Below are 22916 nucleotides of genomic sequence, written 5' to 3' on the forward strand. Positions count from 1 at the left end.
TGTTGCAGCTTTTCAAAAAAAAAATTATTGCAATAATAAGAATAATAATAATAATAATAATGATGATGATGATAATGATAATAATAATAATAATAATAATAATAATAGATGACTGATTTTTTGAAAAGTAAGTCACCTATGTGCAGATTGAACACCATTCTGTAGAAAATTAGAACAACATTAGATGACTGCTTTTTGAGAAATGAGTCATCTATGATACTTATTAGATGACTCTCTTTACGCGTCATCTTTTGTACCTCGTTTTAGATGACTGTTGCAAAGATGACTAATTTTACTTCGTCATCATAAGATTAATTTAAACGTCATCTATGTTCATTTTTGTAGTAGTTATGGCGTTTAGATTCTCCCATATCTTCTGAGAAACTAACTACGTGGCTGATCATTTAACTAACTTGGGTCTTATTTGTGATTCTCTCACTTGGTGGCAGACTCCGCCTTTAGAGATTTTGGAGTTACTTTCTCATGATGCCAATGAGTTTCTAAAATATCATTTTATATAGTTACCTCTTTTGGTTTAACTTCTTACTTTTTCTTTTTTCTACTTTAACTTCTTACAAATTTTAAGGGATAAACATTATGTCCCCTGTGGACAGTTGTAATTCCTTTCTTTTTATTTTTTTATTAATTAATTCAGTTTATTAAAAAAAGAAAAGAAAATTGACCAGTATTATTACTCTATGTATTAGCATTAAATCACACATTATTAATGAAGTAAACATAATATGACAGGTCCAATTTTAGTAGTTTACCAAGTTCAATTAAAGGCGAATTAAACAAATTAATGTGTAAAAATAAAACAAACAAGAGAGTTTTTACATGGTTTAGGATTCAAATCCTTGCATCCATGGAGCCACATTTAGATATCAAATAATTCACTAGGTTCAAGAGATTGCAAACTATTGGAATCTTACACAGTATGAAACACCCTCTAGTGATTGTGGCCACCTTGTCATAACCTAACCAAGTGAACACTTTGCGTGCACCACATGTCTTTTGCTTGCTCTGCCGGGCAAGACTTCTTAGTCAATGGTACATCAACTCTCTGTAAAATCCCTCTACTGCAAACATATGACCCTTCTCGTGAAAAGACCAGAGACAATGTCTCCCAAATCAAAGAATGATCACAAGGTTGTAGCCTCTGAAATAGAATCCTTTAGTAAAATATATGAATGACTCGCCTTTATATAGTGACAGGCGAATCACGTGTAATGAAGAGTCTAATTAAGCCTTTAGATGTATAAGGAACACTTCATGATAATATAGCAATATTATCTCTTCAATATCTGTTTATCATATGTTTTAAATCAAAACAATTTAATCTCAATCTTCAATGATCACGCCAATTGTAATTTCCATGTCAAGGAATATTGCTTGCTTGATCTTGATCGATAACTTCTATGTAGAGATTGATTTATCTTCAACTACTTTGACCTTGTTGATCGCATGTGAAGTAACACCCATGTCTTGCATCTTCTCTATGATTCACGCCAACTTCATCATACAAGTTTGCCTTATGCGTTTCCCTCATGTTAAAATATCTATGTATAGACTTATGTGGACCTCACATACATATAATTTGTAAAATCCCAATTTGCCTGTATTTGCCGTCGTTCCAAGGCACCGTTGTAATACTTGAGATAAACTAAATTACGTAGGTATTAAAATACTAATGAAGACTCAATGATGTGTACAATGAGGATGGAAACGTACAAATATTAAATTGATGTTGTATAGAAATACCAACATCCATACAATGAAATTCCTTTTTTTTTCCCCAAAAACTGAATATTGAAACTGATTCAATTTCAATCACCCGCCCTAAAAGTTGCATGACAGCTAGAACGGATCCAAAGAACACAAAAAGTCTGCGAATTAAAGGACCAGAAAATTGGAGAATTACTTTATCGTAGCATCTTTCTTTTCCTTTAATGGAGTGAATAACGAATCGTGTAATCTGGGAATTATTTAAGAATCTAAATAGAAACAATCTGTCACCACTGATACTTGCTGGATTAAATTAGTGCCATTCCTGAAGTTTGAAGAGCTTTAGAGCCACGAATCTAATCTTCATGAATTTTTTTTTTTTGGGGGGATAAGCTGCTTGGAAATTTCAAGAAATCGCTGAGTGCGAAAAAAAAGTGGAAAACATTTAAGACCAATGCGTGGTTAAAATTTAACACACCACCTGAGATCCGTGTCTTCCTTCAGAAGGATGCTTCCCAATCCCTTTAAAATCGCTTTAATTGATTCGGTTCTTAATGTTTTGTTGACTTGTATTTTTTTAATTGAGAGGCTTGGCTTTCTCTTAAAGACTCAACTCCTTGTTTTTATTTTACTATTTTCTTAGTTTTATTTTAAGTTTCTTCTCGACATTGTCGAGGACCATTTAAAGAACAAAAAAAACTTAAGACGACATGTATGTCGGTTCAATTAATCATGTATGTGTATATCGTTTTATAAAGAGATTCCGGACTTGAACTAAAATTTTATAAAATTGAAACTATAATTTTTATTAAAAAAATCTAAAATTTTATTAATGACATAAGAAATTAGTTTTTTTAAACCTTATTTATCATAAGACTCCAATAATAACTTGAACTTAATATCGGGTTACTATTACATGATAATCTACCATGCATAAATTAAAGATAAAATAAATGAAGCAAATGACCCTTAATCCAACAACCAGAACATATAAATCAATGAAAACATTCTCAAAATGTCTGAAATAAAGAAATAAAGATCATTCGAAGGCTTAAACAGCAAAATTCGACAAAAATCTGGCCACATTTAAACAAAGCCACAAATTCTTTATATTTCGTTCAAAACTTGAAACAAAATATCATGGAGGGTCTGGTTAACATATTACCCGGCCACATATCCTCGATCAAATGGAAATAGATGCCAACACATCCACACTTTGCTTTGACCGACCTACAATTAGTTATTATATTTTTAAACTCCTTTTCTATTTTTATTTTTGAAGGATATGCATATATATAGGGGATCCTGAGCTTTGCTAAAGTATTAAAAATCTATTAAGGCACGTAATTTAATAATATAATGGCACTATACCATTAAATCATATGCTTAATAGTTTTTTTTAATTTTAACAAAGTTTAGGATCTTGGACCAAATCAATACGTATTTAGCATTCTGAATTAGAAAACACACACATACAGAGACACGTATATATCCACGGAAAGAGAAGGCTTTCTAAATTTAAAAAAATACCTAATTAAGGAGACGTAATGAATCTTAACCCTACAGAGAAGGTTAAGTACAAGCCAACGAAAAATAAATTCGAAAACCAAAGTCATTCATGTGAAGTACAAGAAAGTAAAAAGCAATGCAATCATATATCTAGGGAACCGCCATTAGCACCTTTGTTGTGAAGAAGAAAGAGAAAGAGAGGAAGACAAGAAAAAGTGCTTCTTATCCCCAACAGCTTTCGACTTTAATCAATCACAAATATCTTTAAACTTTAATCATCCCTTTAACAAATACTTTTCAATTACCCAAATAGATTCGACTTTATTTAATCCATCACAACGTTTTTCACCTTGTTTTCTTTTTTTTCCTTTTTCCTTTTCTGAATTCGATAATTACTCTTGTCCCTCAAAATACAAAGCACAGGTGGCGTGTTATTTAATCAAGATTGGCATCTCTTCTCCTATATAAAAATATCGGCTATAGAAATGATCAAATGAGCGCAGCCAGTCAGGAGCTAGCTAGTGAGTGGGTGAGCGAACTGAAAGTTTAGAACAGCCAGCTAGGAATTAAAAGTTAAAAATAAATAAAATAAAATGGATGACCGTTCTGCTGGGCATCGCGTGGTTCTAATTTCTAAGACTGTTTTCTTACTAATTTTGTTTCTTCTTTGTCAACTTGGCTCCGAGTTCAAATTTCAGAGTGCTGCTGAAAATGATACTAAAGTAGGTGATCTACCTGGTCATGAAGGTAATATATGCTAATAATTCTTTATATCTTGAGTAAATTTCTTAATTTTAAAGGGTTTTTGGTTCTCTAGCATGCGGTTTCCATTATTATATACATATAAGTACATAAGAATTAATTAATTCGTTGAATCAGATGTCTGAATTTTTAATATACATATATAGTCGTATATACGAATGATCAGTTTAGAACATATATATATGTAATTTAACAAAAAAAGCATCTCGTACTTGAGTAGACATAAGTTAAAAGATTAAAAAAAAACTATTATAGTGTATTTTGTCTTATAATATATCGAAAATATGTGTTTTTTTGTCTTTTAACTTATCTCTTATATTATGAACTCTCTTATTATAAAATCAATATAGATATATATCATCACTAATTATCAGGTGCGCATAAATTTTCTGTATTGAGAATTGCTAAAAGTTAAAACAAACGAAATTATAATTAGATAGCAAATTCGATCATGCATGCAACTTTTATAAATTAATTAAGAGTTGAACGAATGTTTTCGTCTTGTAGCTATATAGCTGGCATAGATCCATTTGCTCATGATCACTTTAACAACATTTGTTGACGGAAATATTATTGGCAGTGGACGGTTTCACCGACATGATGTCGAGTTTGCAGTGGAAGGCACGACCACCTAAATTGAGTTCATATTGCCGTGAGATGCTAAAGCTTAGTTCCAATATTACCATCACTTGCCGCGTCGATAAAGGGACCCCGCACATCTCCGGCATGTACATGTTCCAACTCTAATCTAATTACTTGCCTTGACAGTCATAACAAAAGCAAGGTTAACTTCCCTTATTAACTGCATGTTAATCATTTTGTATACAGAATCATGGAGAGTGTAGCCTTAACTGGAAAAATCCCAGAACATGTGGCTGCTCTGACATACCTGCAGACACTGTATGTACAATTAACGAATAATTACTTCAATGATCAATCATTTTGCATAAGCTTTTATAACCAAATTTAATAAATTGAACAACTAAAATACTTAGCTTGGATATAATTATTTGATATAACTTAAATAAATAAATAAAATTACTCTTGCCTTAATTAATACATGCAAACATATTTGATATGGTTTTATATATATACTCAACAGTGATCTATCCGACAACACAGTTCATGGTTCCATTCCTTACCAGATTGGGTATTTATTTCAGCTTGTCACTCTGTAAGTCCTCACTTGCCGCAAGCAATTCAATCATAGCTCCCTTTTTCTTTTTCTTTTTCCTTTTCTTCTGATACACTGGATTTGTGTGATGAGTAGAGATTTATCAAAAAATCAATTAACTGGGATCATACCAACAAGCTTGGGGAATTTGAGGAACCTAGAAATACTGTAAGTCTTTTCTTAGTTACTACGATCGTTAAAATTATTCCTTCATATTTTGTCGCTAAGTGAAGTGTCAGATTGAGATTCTCTCCTTCACTATCCTGAATTTTTAAAGCTCTATTGACGTGTCACTTAACCAGTTGGCCAAGCCCTAGGGGGCCAACTGCCAGTAACAGGCGGCATTGAATTTGAAGAGGATCCAAATCGGTGAAGTGTCATGCCGTCCCAAGGAATTTTAGTCGACATTTCAAATTTTTTAAGATTCAAATTTTAGGATGTTTTATCATTACTCTTTAATTTTGTACATTATGCATGCTTGTTCACACACACACAGAGATATATGAAATCTCAATAGATAGAAGATTTTTGGTTCCCTTCATTTTCTTACTATAAAGTAGCATCATACGTCTATGATTTCCTGCCGTAGCGATCTGGGCCAGAACTTACTCACGGGGAAGATACCACCATCGTTGGGGCGCTTGTCATCTCTTCAAATATTGTAAGAATCTTCACTTGCAATGCAATTTATATTTTTTTTTAGGCAAATCTAAAGGGTACAAGAAAAAATTTTCTACTAAGGGCAAAAAAAAAAAAAAAGATGACACTTAAATGAGGGTACGCAATGAATCTTATCCTTAAAAAATTAAGAAAACAACACATATGACCAATATAAAAAAAGAAGAGCAACATAAGCAATAATTACTAGGAAATAAAATGCATGTAACAATGCAAATACAACCATAAACTCCCTGAATCCATAGCTTAGGAAGACCTTGAGCATCTTTAAAAAATAAAAGGCAAAATAGCAACAGGAGAAGCCGGCTACTAAACTAACTCAGATTCCACAACTCCCATGTTAGCCAATTTATCTGAAAATATGAGTAAATCGCACTTACATTTCCTCCGTCAAAATCCGACAGTACTTCCAACGAAAAATACAGAAGTAAAACATTGAAATATTCAATTAATTAATTACTTCAAAATTGCATTTGCATTTATCTTAGTATATACTTCTGGGCGTTTTAGGTATCTATGGAGCAACCAGCTGTCGGGGGAAATTCCTCGTGAACTGGGAGACCTTTCTCAGCTCGTGATTTTGTATGAAATCTCACTCTACTTTTAAAATTATAAAGCCAGCTGCTTAAATCAATGCTTAACTTATTTCTTTGAAAATACAATACAATTCTTAATTTCATATATATTTTCTAATATATAGATATCTGCCGGAGAATGGACTCAGTGGTACACTCCCACCAGAACTCGGAAAATTAAGCAATCTTCAACAACTGTAAGTGTGTTACTACATATATGCTTGTACTTAAAAAGTCATTTATCCGTACAAACGCGCGCGCACATACACATATTTGGCTGGTATGCAATTATTATATGTCAATCATTCATCTACATACATACCAATACCACATTAAAATTTACAACACTTAAATCTTAAACATAACCTAAAAGTGACTTTCATGTGGTTGCAGGTGGTTGACATCCAACAATTTAAGGGGGGATTTGCCAAAAGATTATGAGAATCTAAAGAATCTGACGATTTTGTAGGTGTCCTGTTTGTTCATTTTCTAATTGTTATTGTTTTGTTATTTTTAAGGATTGTAATTAATTTGGTCTAGATTTTTCTCGCTTATTGTTTGAAGTCTGCAAATATCAGTAGTGGAAATTTTATTTGTCAATGCAGTGAAGTAGCTGGGAATAATTTATCTGGTCCGATCCCCAGATTCATTGCAAAATGGGTCAACCTCTATTCTCTGTAAGCCTATTCATTTTTTCCTTTTATGTGTCAACTGAAACTTGGGTACTCTCTGTGTAAACAATCTGCTTTTGTTGGAGTTTAATAATTTGCTACATAAAAATGTTAGCCAAACTCTGACATATACTCCGTTGGCACACCATGCCAAGTAAAGGTAGGAATATGGGCTGGGTAGAATGGATGTCCCTCCTTAATTAAAGGTAGAAATGTAGTTTGTATCATAATAGATTTGATTTAGAATAGTCGCAGTATACATTTCGCATCATATAAAAGTAAACCAATTTGCATGATGCGAGAAAACATACAAAAACAATGAATTCTCCCACACGCGCGAGCTTATTATTAATAATATTTCTTTTCTTTGCTTTAATCTCACAGAAACCTGATGGGAAATAACTTCGAAGGGGAGCTCCCGCCAGAAATTTTTAATATGTCAAGCCTTCAATATTTGTAAGAACAATTAATAATAATCCAAACTCTGCTCTATATACGTATGTATGTGTGTGTATATATATAATCCTTCTCTAGTGCAGGCGTCCTCATTTTTTTTTTATGCGAACATGATTTTAAGTAGCACGATTTAACAGAGGTATTTTTTAATATTATTAAACCGAGTGTGTCCGTAATAAAAAATAAAAAAATGAGGGCGCCTGCACACACACAGAGAAAATTTTCAGACACACACGCATATGTATAGAAAATTTTCAGTGACATTATACTACATGGTGTAACATATAATATTAACGTTCTCGTATTTTAATAAAGTACAAAAAATCTCATTAGATAATGACCACACACACGCACACACAAAAATACATATGTATTAATCTTTTTTTAGTGCGGGCATCCTCATTAAATGAGGAGAGAGACACACACACGCACACGAGAGTTAGCTTTCAATGTGGAACTCTCCATACAATATTAAAAACTATCTTTTTCATGGTTTACAATGTTTTGTCATAGACATTGTAAAGTCCATGACCCCCGGATTGGAAATTTTCTATTTTAATTTCGCAATTAACTTAATTTCTAATTTGATTTGATTTTTTTTTTTGGCAATTCAAAAAAAAAAAATTCTAACTTGGCTTCGTCGTTTATTCCAGGTTTGTCACTGACCTACAAACGAAGGGCTTTTCTTTCCCAAAGTCAGCTAATTTGAGTAGTGTATTAAGCCTGTAAGCGGTGTATTCTAATTTCATGCGTGTATAATTATTTTATACGTTAATTATATGTTTATCTGTTTTTATTAATTAATTAATACGTGATCTGCATTTTAAATTTATTTATTGTACACTATTCCTTATAATTAATTAATTAATTAAATCTTTTTTAGAAATTAAATTAATCATAATAATTCTGCAGGATATTGAGAAATTGCAGCATTACTGGTTCAATCCCACCATACATTGCCGATTGGAGTCAGTTAGGCTACCTGTAAGTTTACTTTCTTATCTATCTATCTATATATCTATATCTATATCTATATCTATATATCTATATATCTATATAAAGTTGGGACTACAAGAGGTGATGTGGCATCACCATTTCTCATCATTCCATATTCTCTATTATCTAATAAATTGATTGAAATTAAAAAATAATTACATTACAAAATATTAAAATAGAAAATTATTAGATTATAAATGATTACATATCTTTTTCTCTTTCTATTTAAATTCAACAATATGTAACCATTAATAATAATTAATTATAAGTCTTGAAACATTCATTTATTTTGTTATGCCAACAATTAAATTTTAGTGGCTTAAAATACATCAATTAATTAATATAGGAAGGAAGGTTCATTCATCTTCCCTCAATAATGTCATTAGAGCCTAATTTTAATGTCATAATCCCATATTTAATTATTCAATCTTTTGTTTATTGCCTTTTGGCTTCTTCAAACTCCATAAACATTAAATATTTAAGATTTGTGGCATCATTATTTCTCATCTTTTTTTATTCTCTATTATCTAATATATTGGTTGAGATTAAAAAATAATCACATTACAAAATATTAAAAATTTATATCTATCTATCTATATCTATATCTATATCTATATCTATATCTATATATATATATAAAGTTGGGACTAGAGGAGGTGATGTGGCATCACTATTTCTCATCTTCTTGTATTCTCTATTATCTAATAAATTGGTTGATATTAAAAAAATAATTACATTACAAAATATTAAAAATAAAAAATAATTATTAGATTATAAAAGATTACATGTCTCTGCCTCTTTCTATTTAAATTCAATAATATGTAACCATTAATAATAATTAATTATAAATCTTGAAACATTTATTTATTTTATTATGCCAACAATTAGACTTTAGTGGCTTAAATATATCAATTAATTAATATAGGAAGGAATGTTCCTTCATCTTCCCTCAACAATGCCATTAGGGTCTAATTTTAATGCTATAATCTCATATTTAATTATGCAACATTTTGTTTAGTGCCTTTTGACTTCTTCAAGCTCTATAAATATTAAGTAGTTAAGATTTGTGGCATTATTATTTCTCATCTTTTTATATTCTCTATTATCTAATATATTGGTTGAGATTAAAAAATAATTACATTACAAAATATTAAAAATAGAAAATAATTAATAGATTACAAAAGATTACATGTCTCTTCCTCTTTCTATTTAAATTCAATAATATGTAACCATTAATGATAAATTAATTATAAGTTTTGAAACATTCATTTATTTTATTAAGCCAACAACTAAACTTTAGTGGTTTAAAATACATCAACTAATTAATATAGGAAGGAATGTTCCTTCATCTTCCCTCACCAATGCCATTAGAACCTAATTTTAATGTCATAATCCCATATTTTATTTTGCAACCTTTTATTTAGTGTCTTTTGGCTTCTTCAAACTCTACAAATATTAAGCATTTGAGATTTGTTATGTTTGGATTTTTTTTATTATTTAACCAACATCCTCTTTAGAAATGTTCTTGTGTTTTTATTTTTTGACTTATTTAAATTTTTAGTATTGTGTGCTTCATGAAGTACTCTTTTCTTCATGAGTTAGACAATGATAAAGATAGTTGGATGACAAGGGTTAGGCTTTGTAAGATGTGGGAGTCTGTTAATACCAAGAAAAATAGAGAGTTGATTAGTGTGAACATAATTTTTATTGATGAAAAGGTTGTGTACACTTAACTATAGACATTAATATATATTTTTAATGTTAACAAAAAAATGATTAACTTTCATAAATAACATTAGTTTTATAAGGCTGCGTCATCTTTTAAAAAACATATTTCATATTTTTTATCAGTTTTATCAAGTGCAAAGTAATAAAAAAAGATAATATTAAATTCTTTTTTAAAAGCCGCACGAAGTGCGGTTCTATTTCCTAGTATATATATAAAGTTGGGACTTGAGGAGGTAATGTGGCATCACCATTTCTCATCTTTGTATATTCTCTATTATCTAATAAATAGATAAATTTTCTTTTAGATTTGGTTTTTCATCTTCTCATAATTAATTTGATTGTTATTATAAAATAACAATTATGTAAAGATTTTAATGAGGCATATTCTTTGTAATGAACATCCAAGGGGGAGTGTTATGAATTTATTAAAATAAATATAGATGTTCATAACATATATCTCTTAGTCTCCCCACTATCTCTCATTAGCAACCTTCAGCTTCCCTATAACTCCCACTATCTCATAAGGAATCATGATTTATAATTTTTCATTAATTTCATGAAGTGATTATGTAACTATAAAAGAAGAACTCATCTTTTTGTTTTGTACACACACAATTGGAATGAATAAAATCACTCTATAATATATTCTCTCATTTTATGCTTTATCTTGCGTTGCTTCTTTATTTGTATTTCTGGCTAATAGGTTTTTTTTTTATTTTTTATAAGGCTGCCTCATCTTAAGAAAAAATCAATCCATATTTTTTATCAGTTTTATCAAGTGTAAAGTAAGAAAAAATGATAATACTAAATTTTTTTTTCAAAGCCGTGTGAAGCGCGGTTCTATTTTCTAGTTAGTTTAGTAATATGAGGTCAGAGATCATTTAAACTTGTATCATTGATCCATCTGCAACATCTATTAACCTTGTCATAATGTCGTAAAGTAAATTACTAAACTACTATATATATTTGATTTTTGCATATATTACCTCAATTTTTAAGATATATTAAAAAAGGGTTATTTTCAAGAATACCTTTAGAAATACACTTCTGTCTTCGGAAATAGTCATTTCTAAAAGAAAATTAATAAAATATTACTGATTTTTTTTTTGCCATCTAATCTAATATTTCATAAGCTTTATATATAAAATAAATTGCAATTATATTATTTTGCAGACAACAAAAAAGATTGTCCTCAATTGATATTGCTTTTTTTTTTCAAATATTGTCTAAAATTTATTCAATCGCCGACCTTCACTATGCTCATGGGTTGGGGAGAGTTGTTAATCCACTTGTAATCTTTTCCTCTTGCTAATCAATCCCGGAAACAAGGACTTATATATATATATATATATATATATTATTTTGGGTGATCTTTCATCAAATAATTTCCATATTTTTTTACTGAAATTTTTATTATTTTTTAAAAGTTTTATTTATAAGTACTATGATTATGCTTTCAATTCTAGTCCATTTCCATGATATAATTTTTCTTTAAAGAATTTATTGTCGGTATTTCTTCTTTGCTCAAGTTTATACCAAAGTTTAAAGTTTCTGATAAAAAAACTAGAGAAAGAAGGAGCAGTTTGGTTAAAAAGCGGCACCTCTTGCTAGCGCCCGTTAGGAAAACAGTGTCTTGATAAATCCTAGTCTTAGAAAGGTTTAATTGAAATATGTCATAATCTTATAGTAAACTTAGGAAATATTTGGTAAGGAGAGGCTCCAAATCCTTGCTGTCAATGATCATTTTTTTTTTCTCTAGTGATTGATTATTATTAATTTGTACTGCAGTGACCTGAGCTTCAACAACTTAACTGGTGGAATTCCAAATACTTTGAAGAAACTGTTTTTATCTGAGCTGTACGTGATAACTTTATTGAATCCCATTGATTTAATATCTTTTCTTAATATAAAAGGGAGAATAACATTCAGACTCCTAATATTTTTCCTCAATTTTACCACTCCGATCCCTGATTTTTTTATATCACGCAATTACGTCCCTAACTTATAACTTTAATAATTCAAACTTTTATTGATAAAGGGTAAATGAGATTTTTTACCATACAAATCATGTGTTCCTTTGGACATATATATCTTATCTGAATTTTGTCTTCTCACACTTTTCCTTTTGACTGACAGTAATAGTGTAATAAAAAAGAATCCAAATAATTTGTTTTTTCTGTTACTATTTTTACTTTCCAGGTATCTTACAGGAAATATGCTCAATGGAACATTGCCAGACTGGATTTACAGCAATGTTAAAACAAAGGGGTATGCTTTCTAACTATACATAAATGTGATAAAATGTTTTCAAACTTGTTCCTTTCCCCATCAAATTAAACGCATTTTAAATCAAAGACGCGGGTTAGGCAAATGAAAATTTATGTAAAAAATTTCAATTTAGAATAGTGTGATGTGTAAATGTTTTGAAGCTTCTCATTCAAATGCTAGCTGCATGTGTTTAATTAAATATATGATCGTCCCAAGTCATGAACAAACTATAGCCTGCCAGCATTTTGCATGCGTCTAGTTAAATATACGAATGTCCAAAGTCATGCACAAACTCTAGCCTGTCATTGTGTTTAGGAATTCCTATGCCATTTTGCATGCAAATACAAATTAATAATTAACGCCAACACTGCTTGTCTGAATTTTCATCTTGCAGGGATCTTGCATACAATGAATTTATATTTCCAGAACCAGAGACACACAAGTAAGAAAATAGCGTTAATTAATTAAGCGAACTTGGTTCCTTTCTTTGTTAATTTGTTTCTTTTATCCACATGCATAATTTTATATATATAAATGAATTTCATAATAAGTTTAAATTTTTATCTTGTAGGAATCTTCCCAACAACAATTCTCGGATAAATCTGTAAGAAAATTATACTACACCGTATTATAAAATATCCTCCTACGTTTTTACTCATTTTCGGGCTTCAAATTTCAATTCCAACAGTTTCTGTCTATCTCGTTTTCTGATATTGATTTTAACTTTCAATGCGCATGTGATATCTGCACGCACACTATTAACAATATTGCTGCTGTAACCAGTGAACCTAAGAATCGGTATGTTCATATTCATTTATCTAATAATTATAATATAGGTAATTTATCGATCGATCAGCAAGCAATTATTATGTGAATGAATGCCCTTACAAAATTAATTGATCTTACTATTGTAATTATTTTTATAGGACATTTCCGGAAGAGATTATGAGGAAGTATTGCCCCGCTGGCCAGAAGAAATCTCAGTGTATGTATACATATCCATATGTATAGAAATGTTCCTATTAAGGATTTGTTAAATTCCGGAAAAATTATAGTTTAATAGTATAATGGTCGGAAAAGCTATTAAATTATATGGTTTAAAGTTCAGGATTATTTTAATAAAGTGCAGGCGTCTAAATTAGTTATATATTTTATTTATTATTAACTCATGCACACATTGAAACTTAAAACTCAAGACTTGAGCTCCAGGAAGGCTGTCCTTTGCCACCAGAGCTACACCTTGGTTTCACATACATGTTTAAATTAATCAATGTCTATATATGTTGCAGACATTTATAATTTGCATATAAATGCTGGTGGCGATGAACATAACATCGAAGGAATTCGGTATGAGGCAGATAAATCGACATCAAATTTTTATGTTAACAAACCGGCATACAACTGGGCATATAGCTGTAACGGATATTTCTATTCGGATTCAATGGCTGATTCACGTGAATTTATACAGAAGGTAACATGTGGAGCTGCAGTGATTGATGCACCTTTATATGACGAAGCTCGCCTTTGCCCCAATTCTCTCAAATACTATGGTTTTTGCTTGCAAAACGGCAATTACAATGTCAGTCTTTACTTCTCTGAGATTGTTTTTGCAAAAAACGATGATTACAGCAGTTCAGCAAAACGTGTATTTGATATATATATACAGGTAGGTACGCTAGCCACAAAACGTTTGTAATAATTTTAATTAGCAATTTATCCCTCCCTCGCCTCCTTTAATTAATTTTAATTTCCATGCATGCAGGGGGAGCTAAGGCGAAAGGATTTCAACATAAAAGAAATGGCCAGGCATTCAAATAATGTAACGATTCAAAATTTCACGGCTTCTGTACAAAAGCATCTACTGGAAATCGAGTTATTCTGGGCTGGCAAAGGATCTATATTAAACCCACCTTATTTTCATGGACCTCTCATATCAGCTATATCTGTAGCTCCAAGTACGGTGCAAAGTTGCAATCATTGCATAAGTGATAGCTCTTTAATTTTGTTAATTATCATCTCCCAATATGCCTTTTGTTGCATGCTATCAATCGCTGTTTCTTTTCAGATTTCCAAGTCAACCGACCAGGAGGACTATCTAAAATAGGGATACTAGGAATTGTACTTGGGGCTGTGCTAGCTTTGATTCTTTTCTTGGCTCTCATGTGGAGATTAGGATGGATAGGAGACAGAGAATTGCGTGGTACGTACGGGAGATTATTTATATATATTGGAAAAATTTTCAGTTCGAAATTAAATCCCAGGATGGATTTATGATTTCGTAAATCGATTTTTACAATGTTCTAAACTGATTTACGATATCATAAATATATCTCGAACTTTAATACTAGATTTTAAGCTTAGGTATATATATATAATATGCTATGTAAGAAATTATCAGGTGAGGGATTTGGCACTATAATAAATGCGAGATGAATTTTTACAATATTGTAAGTTTAGTAGAGTGCAGGACGGATTTTAAAGTCTGTTTGCAACATTTTGAAAATTTGTCTCGTATTTTAATTGAGTGCATAATCTCACATTAGAAGCCCACTTTATGCTATATATGCTATAGTACTTATTGCTATAGTATAAGGCTTATAAAAGATATCAAGAAAAAATATATGTATAATTGATCTGTTTCCTTTCTCATTTCTTCATGAAATACACAGTGACAACGGTCAACCTACGAGGGAAGTCTTACACCCTAAAACAAGTGAAAGTCGCCACTCGAAATTTCAGCCCCAGGAATGTAATTGGCACGGGGCGTTTTGGGATAGTATACAAGGTTAAACATTAATTTTCCGTATCTCTCTCTATGTGCGTGTGTGTGTGTGTGTTTTGTGTGTCGTGTGTGCGTGCACATCCGTGTGAAAGATTTTCTAATATGGGATTAAAATTCAGGATAAGTTAACAATGGTGTGAACATATTTTTACAATGTTATAAAAATATGTTCACAATGTTGTCAATTTGTCTCAGACTTCAAGAAAGTTTGAGATCCTAAACTAGATTGCTACTTATATATAATAAGGGACCCTTAGCTTTTTAAAACAAGAGATCATCTAAAAGACAAAAAATACAGACAACAACCAAATGCACTACATTAGAGTGTGTGTTTTTCTTGTCTTTTAATTTATCCATTACTTTAACAAAGTAAGGAATTTCTTATTTGAAAAAACTCTCTCTCTCTCTCTCTCTCTCTCTCTATATATATATATATATATATATATACTCACCAAGATCCTACTTTTATTAAAGTCAAGTAAAGTTATTAAAATATATGATTTAATAGTATAATGCCACTATTAAATTATATTGCTTAATAGTTTTCTTGGACTTTAACAAATTCAAGATCATTGATTGGAACATAATACTATGAAATTGTATGGCTTAATGGCTTTTCCAGACTTTAACAAAATTTAGGATCTTGAACCAGATTAGTACTCTATATGTATGTATGCACTTACGTATGTGAATTGATTTTCCTTATTAGAAATATGGTACATTAATCTGCTTGCACGGTGCAAGCATGCATTACAGGCTGAATTGCCGGATCAGACTGTAGCTGTGAAGATGCTTTCTTCTCAATCAAAGCAAGTGATTGATCAAATAGGAACTGAAGTTTATGCCCTTACAACACTGAAACATGAAAATATTGTCGAATTTTTGGATGGCTACTCTAAAAAAGACCTCAACTTGCTCATCTACGAATACATGGAAAAAGGATCGCTTGAACGAGCCTTGTTTGGTAAACCAATTTATAATATTTTCATCATCATTTTATTTCTATAAATTTTCATCTTAGTGTCATCTTCTAATCGGGGAATCCTGAACTTTATTAAAGTCGGGGATGAATTTACATTTTTGTAAGCTAACTTTTTCACCATTTTTTTTAAAATTGTTTTCACTCAATTCCCGATTGGAAAATTAAGTATTAGCTTATGTAACAGGTTAAAATTACTTTTTTTTTTAAAAAAAATAATAGTTAAATATTTGCAGATGCCAATTCTTCCACGCGACTTGATTGGCCAGCCAGAGTCAGTATCTGCCATGGAATAGCAAAGGGTCTAAAGTATCTACACGAAGATAATCCGAGTCGTAAAATCGTTCACAGAAATATTAAGCCTAGCAATATTCTGCTTGATGGGAATCTGAACGCTAAGGTGTCTGACTTGGGATTGGCAAAGCTTTATGACGAAGAAAATCCATACAAGTTTATCCAAGAAAAAGGGACAGTGTAAGTAGCAAATTAAATTGAGCAAGCACAAAATGTATGCCATCTTGCACAAGCAATAGCATTAATTAATTAATTATGGTTGCTTGCAGAGTTTACATGGCACCAGAGTATGCAATGCGGAAAGCAATAACAGAAAAAGTTGATGTTTTCAGTTTTGGAATTGTTCTGCTTGAAATAATTAGCGGGCAGACAAATGCCAAATATGAAGCAAACCAAGAGACTGAATTTCTTTTGGATACGGTAAGAAGACAACAACTAGAGTCAGCTTTCAGTTCGGGAATCTCAAATTTTATAAAGCTCTACACAATACCCTTTTCATGGTTTACAACACTGTAAACAGAATCCTTCACTTCAAAAATTCCAGGATTTTCCCAGATTGAAAATATCTCCTCTATATACATAAAATAAGGTCTTAATTTAATTTGCTAACGATGTCGCATGGCATGGGATATATCATATATGGATTAATTAATAAATAAATAATGTACACTGTGCAGGCCATTGTGTTGCATTCAAAGGGAAGGCTTTCTGAATTGGTCGACAAGCAAATGCCAAATGAACATGTAGTGATGAAGCAAGCCAAAATAATCTTGGAGTTGGCAATGAGATGCGTGGATCAGTCGCCTACTCTCAGGCCAACTATGTCTGAAGTTGTGAGCGAGCTCGAGCGCATCTCTAATTAGATCTGACTTTTCTTATTTATGGTTCCACGTGGATTGGAATGTCTTGGTGACGGTTAAGCATATCTATTACGATTGTGCATAGGTATGTACACCAGGCATTATCCCATGTTGATGGTGCACTGCTGCTTTCAAATAAATATGGGTCACTCCATAATGCTGTGAACTTTTAACAGCATTATTAATAATGTAATAAATGTATACCATTAGCTTTAATTACTCTTACACAACATTTGTGTTAAAGTAAAATAGCTTAATTAATAATTATTTTAAACGGTTAAGAAAGTGTGGATAATTTTTGTAAAATTACGATAACCGCCCTTATAGTTAAAAACAATTGTATTTGAATAATATTTTTATTTAAAATTTAATTTTCAATCTTTTTTTTTTAATTTTGCAATGTTGTTAATTTTTTGAAAACAATTTTTCAAAATTTATTACCATTAAGTATGTAAGATATATGATATCTAATAGATTATCTAACACAAATTGTATAAATCACTTGCAATTATAAGATTTATATATGGTGTAACTCTAATAAACAAACACAACTAAATATGTACATTTAAATGAATATCATAAATTGTATAAATAAACTTTTAAGTGAGATTGTTTGTATTTTATATATATTAAGGACCTTTGTATAACTGAACTGAAGTATATATTACCTTTGAAAGCCATTTGGCATATATGCCAAGCTCATCCCAGAACACGTAAGCTCAAGTTGGGTTGGGTTGGGTTGGATTTTTCTACTATCCCTATTGTCAAGTGGTGTCCTATATGGAAAATCCTCACATGAAATGCTTTTTGATGTACCACCAGATCTAACTTGCTTAAGAATTTTTGTTTGCTTGTGTTTTGATAAGAATTTAAAGATTAAAAATAAATTTGATCAACATGTAAACGGGATATCATATATATATATATATATATGATATCCCTTACAATCCACAAACTCTATTCAGTTCTAAGTCCAAATTTGTTTTTTTTTTATTTAATGAATATAAATTAGGACTGGACTATTTAAACCCATTGTAGTACTCTATGCACCCACTTTTTCATTAAAAAAATTAATTACTAAGTGTCCATGAGTTAAATTACTATTATATCTTAATGAAATTAGCCTATCCTCTCCACCATTTATGAATCCAATTTACTTAAATTGATCTCTACAAAAAGAGTAACAGAGAGTAATGTTTTAATTTCGTTTCATTTTCTTTTCACCATTTCGCCTATGCTCTTCCGAGTACACTTTTATAGCTATATTTTCTTTTAATGTGTGATATTGTTGGTTAGCAAACTTCTACTCCTGGATTCAATCCCATTTCAGCTAAAATATGTTTCTCAAGTAGAGACATATTTATTTTTAGAATCAACTAAGGAGCAAAGAGAAAATAAAATCTGAATATTTTGTCTGGGTTTTCTTACATTTATAATGCAATCATGCAATGAGTTCCATGAAACTAATTAGAAATTGTGTTCAATTGAATTCGTTTACATGTTATGAATCTTGACATGGATTAGACAACAAATTAAAAATAAAAGTCATATAATCGATCATAAAGAAAACAAACCATGCAAGATGGCTAAGCCATTGGTATTTTAATTTATTGTTGGGCGTATGATTCAAATACACTTTCACTGCCTTAACGTACTTTCCCAACAGGTGATTTTGTATTTCTAGGGATAAAACATTTGAAATTAATTTAGTAAAGGTATATTGGCAATGAGGTGAGTTTATAAAGTAAAATTTTAATACATAAGAGAGGTTTATTGAGAGAATGGGTTTAAAGAGTATTTTAATGGTTTCTAATAGCCCTACCCTATATATTAATACCACCAAGGGATTTTACCAAAGACCCATCAAAATTTATTAGTGGAATTAATTAGCGGATGCTTCATTTTATATTTATGAGACCTATGACTTTTGTTTTATAACTAAATTGTATCTTGAAAACAGAAGAGGACTAAATTGCTGCAAATTAAAACTATTTGGGTAATAGAAGAATTTGCTAAACTAAAGGACTTTATTGATATTTTACAAGAGAGACACTACAACACTCACGGCTCACTCTTCTTTCTCTCTACTAATTCTTCACTCTTCACTTGATGCCTACAACAAAGAACTTACAGATATTTATAGTTATATAAAACTAATATAAACCACACAAATATCAAATTACAAAAATTTTAATAACCCCATTTTACAATTATCTCTAAATATTCAAGAACTTTATAGATTTAGATATTTTCACTTCCATTACATATTTTTTGGATTAGAGTTATCACCTATTTTTTACACAATTCTTGAAACTTCCATGGATTGAGCTTTGAAATTGGGCTTGGGCACGTATAATTGGATTAGATCATAAAATTAGTGTTGGACTTTAACATTCTCCCTCAACACCAACTTTCATCCATTGATCCATATTTAATTGTTGGTGGAACTTTTGAAACTTTTCAATAGTAAGACTTTTTGTAAACAAATCCACAACTTGATCGTTCGTCTTAATGTACCGCATTTCAACTTCATCTTACAAGACCTTTTCCTTAATAAAGTGATAGAGTACCTCTGCATGCTTAGTTCTTGCATGGAAAACTAGATTTTTCGCTAAGCTGATAGTCGATTGGTTATCGCAATATAATGATATGGCGTAATATATTGGTTGGCGTAGCTCCTTCATCAATTGCGTCAACCAAGTGCTTTCTTGAGCTGCCATCGTTGCTACTTTATACTCCACTTCTGATGTTAATAGTGGTACAAATGGTTGTCTTTTACTACACTAAGAAACTGCTCCAGACCCAATTCTAATATCCAGTAGTTGATCTTCTTGTGTCATGATCTCTGGTGTAGTCAGCATCACAATAGTAAGCCAGTTTGTAACTTTCACTTTATTGTACAATAGATCAAATTTGATTGCACTTTTCACATATTTTAGTATTTGTCGAACCATTTCCGAGTGAGGCTTCTTTGAATTTTGCATGCACCAACTTATTACACCCATTGTATATGAAATTTCTGGTCAAATCAACGTTAGGTAGATTAAACTTCTTATGAATTGTTGATATATCGTTTCATCTTGTAAATCTTTACCTTCATGTGTGCACAATTTTGCATTGACTTCTATTAGAGTTGAGATTGGCTTGCATTCTAACATTTTAAACTTCTTCAGCAAGTTTTCAGCATATTTCTGTTGGCAAAAGAATCCTTCTTCTGTTCGATCAACCTTCAGACTAGGGAAGTGATTAAGCCAATCAAGTTCTTTCATCTATAAATGAACTGATAAGTACTCTCTTTGTTCACTGAATCTCTTTTTCATCGTCACCAGAAATAATCAAATCATCCATGTACCCCAATATAGTTGTTAACTTTCCTTCATTAGCTTTGACAAACAAGCTAGAGTCTGCATGTGCTATTGCTACTCTAAGTTAAAAATTCGGCTATCTTACCATACCATGCCCTCGGTACTTACTTTAAACTGTATAATACCTTTCTTAGCTTGTATACATACTCCGGATGAGCTTGATTCTCAAATCCTCTCATTTAATTCATATAGATCTCTTGATCCAATTCTCTGTGTTAGAAGGCATTTTTTACATTTATCTGCCACCATTTCCTTTCTTTGTAGTCTGCCAGTGCAAGTAGAACTCTTAATGTTGTCAGCTTTACCACCGAACTAAATATTTTATTTTAGTCTAGCTTGTATTGTTGTGAGAATTGTCGAGCTACCAACCGAGCTTTATGCCTTTCAACTGAACCATCTGGGCACTTATTAATCTTGTACACCCATTTGCAAGATATTTTGTATCCGTTAGTTTCAAAACCAGATCCCAAGTTTGATTCTACTTCAGTATGGTAATTTCTTCCTTCATCACCTTCATCCAATGAGAGTTCTCTGCTGTTTATTCAAATATCTCATGTTCTTTTTTTTTTCTTCTGCAACCACTACATTGGCTTACTTGAGATTTGGCTTTCATACTTTTTTGGATATTCTAAGCTAAAATTTAAAAGTTTTTTTGTTCTAATTTATTTGATTCTTCGTCTGCAATAGGGCTTTGGTGAACACATATCTTCTAAGGACTTTGCACCTCATCATGCTTGATATTATCATCCCTTGGGTTATTAGAATCTTCAAATTCTTCCTGGCTTGGGAGAATTTTGATAATTTGTTCCTTCATTTGGTCTTCAATTTCTTTTGAATTTTGTAACTCTTCTTTTTCTAAAGACTACCATGAAGATGCTTCGTCAAACACCATGTTTACGTTTGTGTAGTACCATCCATTGGTAGGATCATAAAATCTCCATTCTTTCCTCCGGCTATCATACCCGATAAAGATACAATGATCGCTTTCTTGTCAAATTTGCTTTGTACGTGGCTTGGTACAAAGACATAGCACACAAAGCCAAAGGTTTTACATTCTACAGCTTCTCGTAAGGTGATATGAACCTTAATTTTGGTTAAGGAAGCTTGCTGATCACATGAGCTACCGTCTTTATAGGTTTGGCCCAAAAACTTCCCCATATATTATTCGCATATATCATACTCTAATAAATCTCCCTTAGATGTTGGTTCTTTCATTTTACTATGCCATTCTGCTGTAGTGTATTGGCACAAGTGAACTGATGGCGTATCTTATAATCTAGAAGACACCGGGAGAACTCATGTGATGTATACTTTCCTTCGTTGTCTATTTATAGACAATAAAGCTTCTTTCTTACTTCTTTTTCGACCATGTCTCTAAATTCCTCAAACTTTGAAAAAGTGTCAGAATTTTCTTTTATAAAAAAGACCCAGACATATATGGAGAAGTCATCGATAAATGTGATCATATATCGTATGCCACTAATAGAAGATTACTTGACATGCCCAAACACGTTAAAGTGTACCAACAGTAATGGTTTTTTTACTTTGAACTCCGACTCCTCATATGGGAGTTGATAAGCCCTGCCTTATTGACACCTTGCACACATCGTGTTTATTCTCACATCAAGTTGAGACAGACCTCTGAGCATTGACTTGTTAATCATCACTTTCAACTTTTGATAACTAACATGTCCCAACCGAGTATGCCACAAATCTACAGTTTTTTTTAGTCTTGTCTATATATGCATACACTACTCATAATACATAGATTGATTTAACCTTCATCCTTCTATAATAAGTGTCCCCAAGATCTTTATGTCTTGATATACCTTGACATCTTGAGGATTGAACATTACATGGTTGCTTGATAATGTTAGTTGTGATTTTGATATTAGGTTTTTCTTCATACTTGGGACATAATACACATCTTGAAGTGACACTTTTTCTAGGCTATATCGAGGTGTAAGAATTGTAGTGCCATTATGAGCTTTTGGCAATTGCAAGTTATTTGTTGTTACTACTACGCGACCTCCTTTGTACTTAGTCATGTTTTGCAGCTTCTTTCTATCACCAATCATGTGATTTGAACATCTT

The 22916-nt window shown here is 31.3% G+C and overlaps 1 protein-coding gene across 4 annotated transcripts; it reads left to right on the plus strand.

The window, feature by feature from the left end:
* The first annotated feature begins 3618 nt into the window (after window positions 1-3618).
* On the plus strand, window positions 3619-17673 carry LOC102608871 (probable LRR receptor-like serine/threonine-protein kinase At1g53430). Of its 4 annotated transcripts, XM_052432296.1 has the most exons (27): window positions 3619-3981; window positions 4577-4724; window positions 4825-4896; window positions 5099-5170; window positions 5267-5338; window positions 5760-5831; window positions 6359-6430; window positions 6549-6620; window positions 6817-6888; window positions 7029-7100; window positions 7479-7550; window positions 8204-8275; window positions 8463-8534; window positions 12063-12131; window positions 12474-12542; window positions 12937-12984; window positions 13114-13146; window positions 13326-13340; window positions 13469-13527; window positions 13832-14208; window positions 14305-14497; window positions 14608-14742; window positions 15212-15327; window positions 16081-16288; window positions 16540-16777; window positions 16867-17017; window positions 17275-17673. In XM_052432296.1, exons 1-27 carry the CDS (start codon window positions 3828-3830, stop codon window positions 17458-17460), a joined length of 2991 nt encoding a protein of 996 aa, XP_052288256.1. In that variant the 5' UTR covers window positions 3619-3827; the 3' UTR covers window positions 17461-17673. The 4 variants fall into 4 exon arrangements, with proteins under 4 accessions (XP_052288256.1, XP_052288257.1, XP_052288258.1 ...); XM_052432297.1 differs by lacking the exon at window positions 7479-7550; XM_052432298.1 differs by lacking the exon at window positions 3619-3981 and having other exon boundaries at window positions 4578-4720.
* Window positions 17674-22916: the final 5243 nt, after the last annotated feature.

Source organism: Citrus sinensis, chromosome 8 (assembly GCF_022201045.2).
Source record: "Citrus sinensis cultivar Valencia sweet orange chromosome 8, DVS_A1.0, whole genome shotgun sequence".
In the NCBI taxonomy this organism is placed as follows: Eukaryota; Viridiplantae; Streptophyta; class Magnoliopsida; order Sapindales; family Rutaceae; genus Citrus; species Citrus sinensis.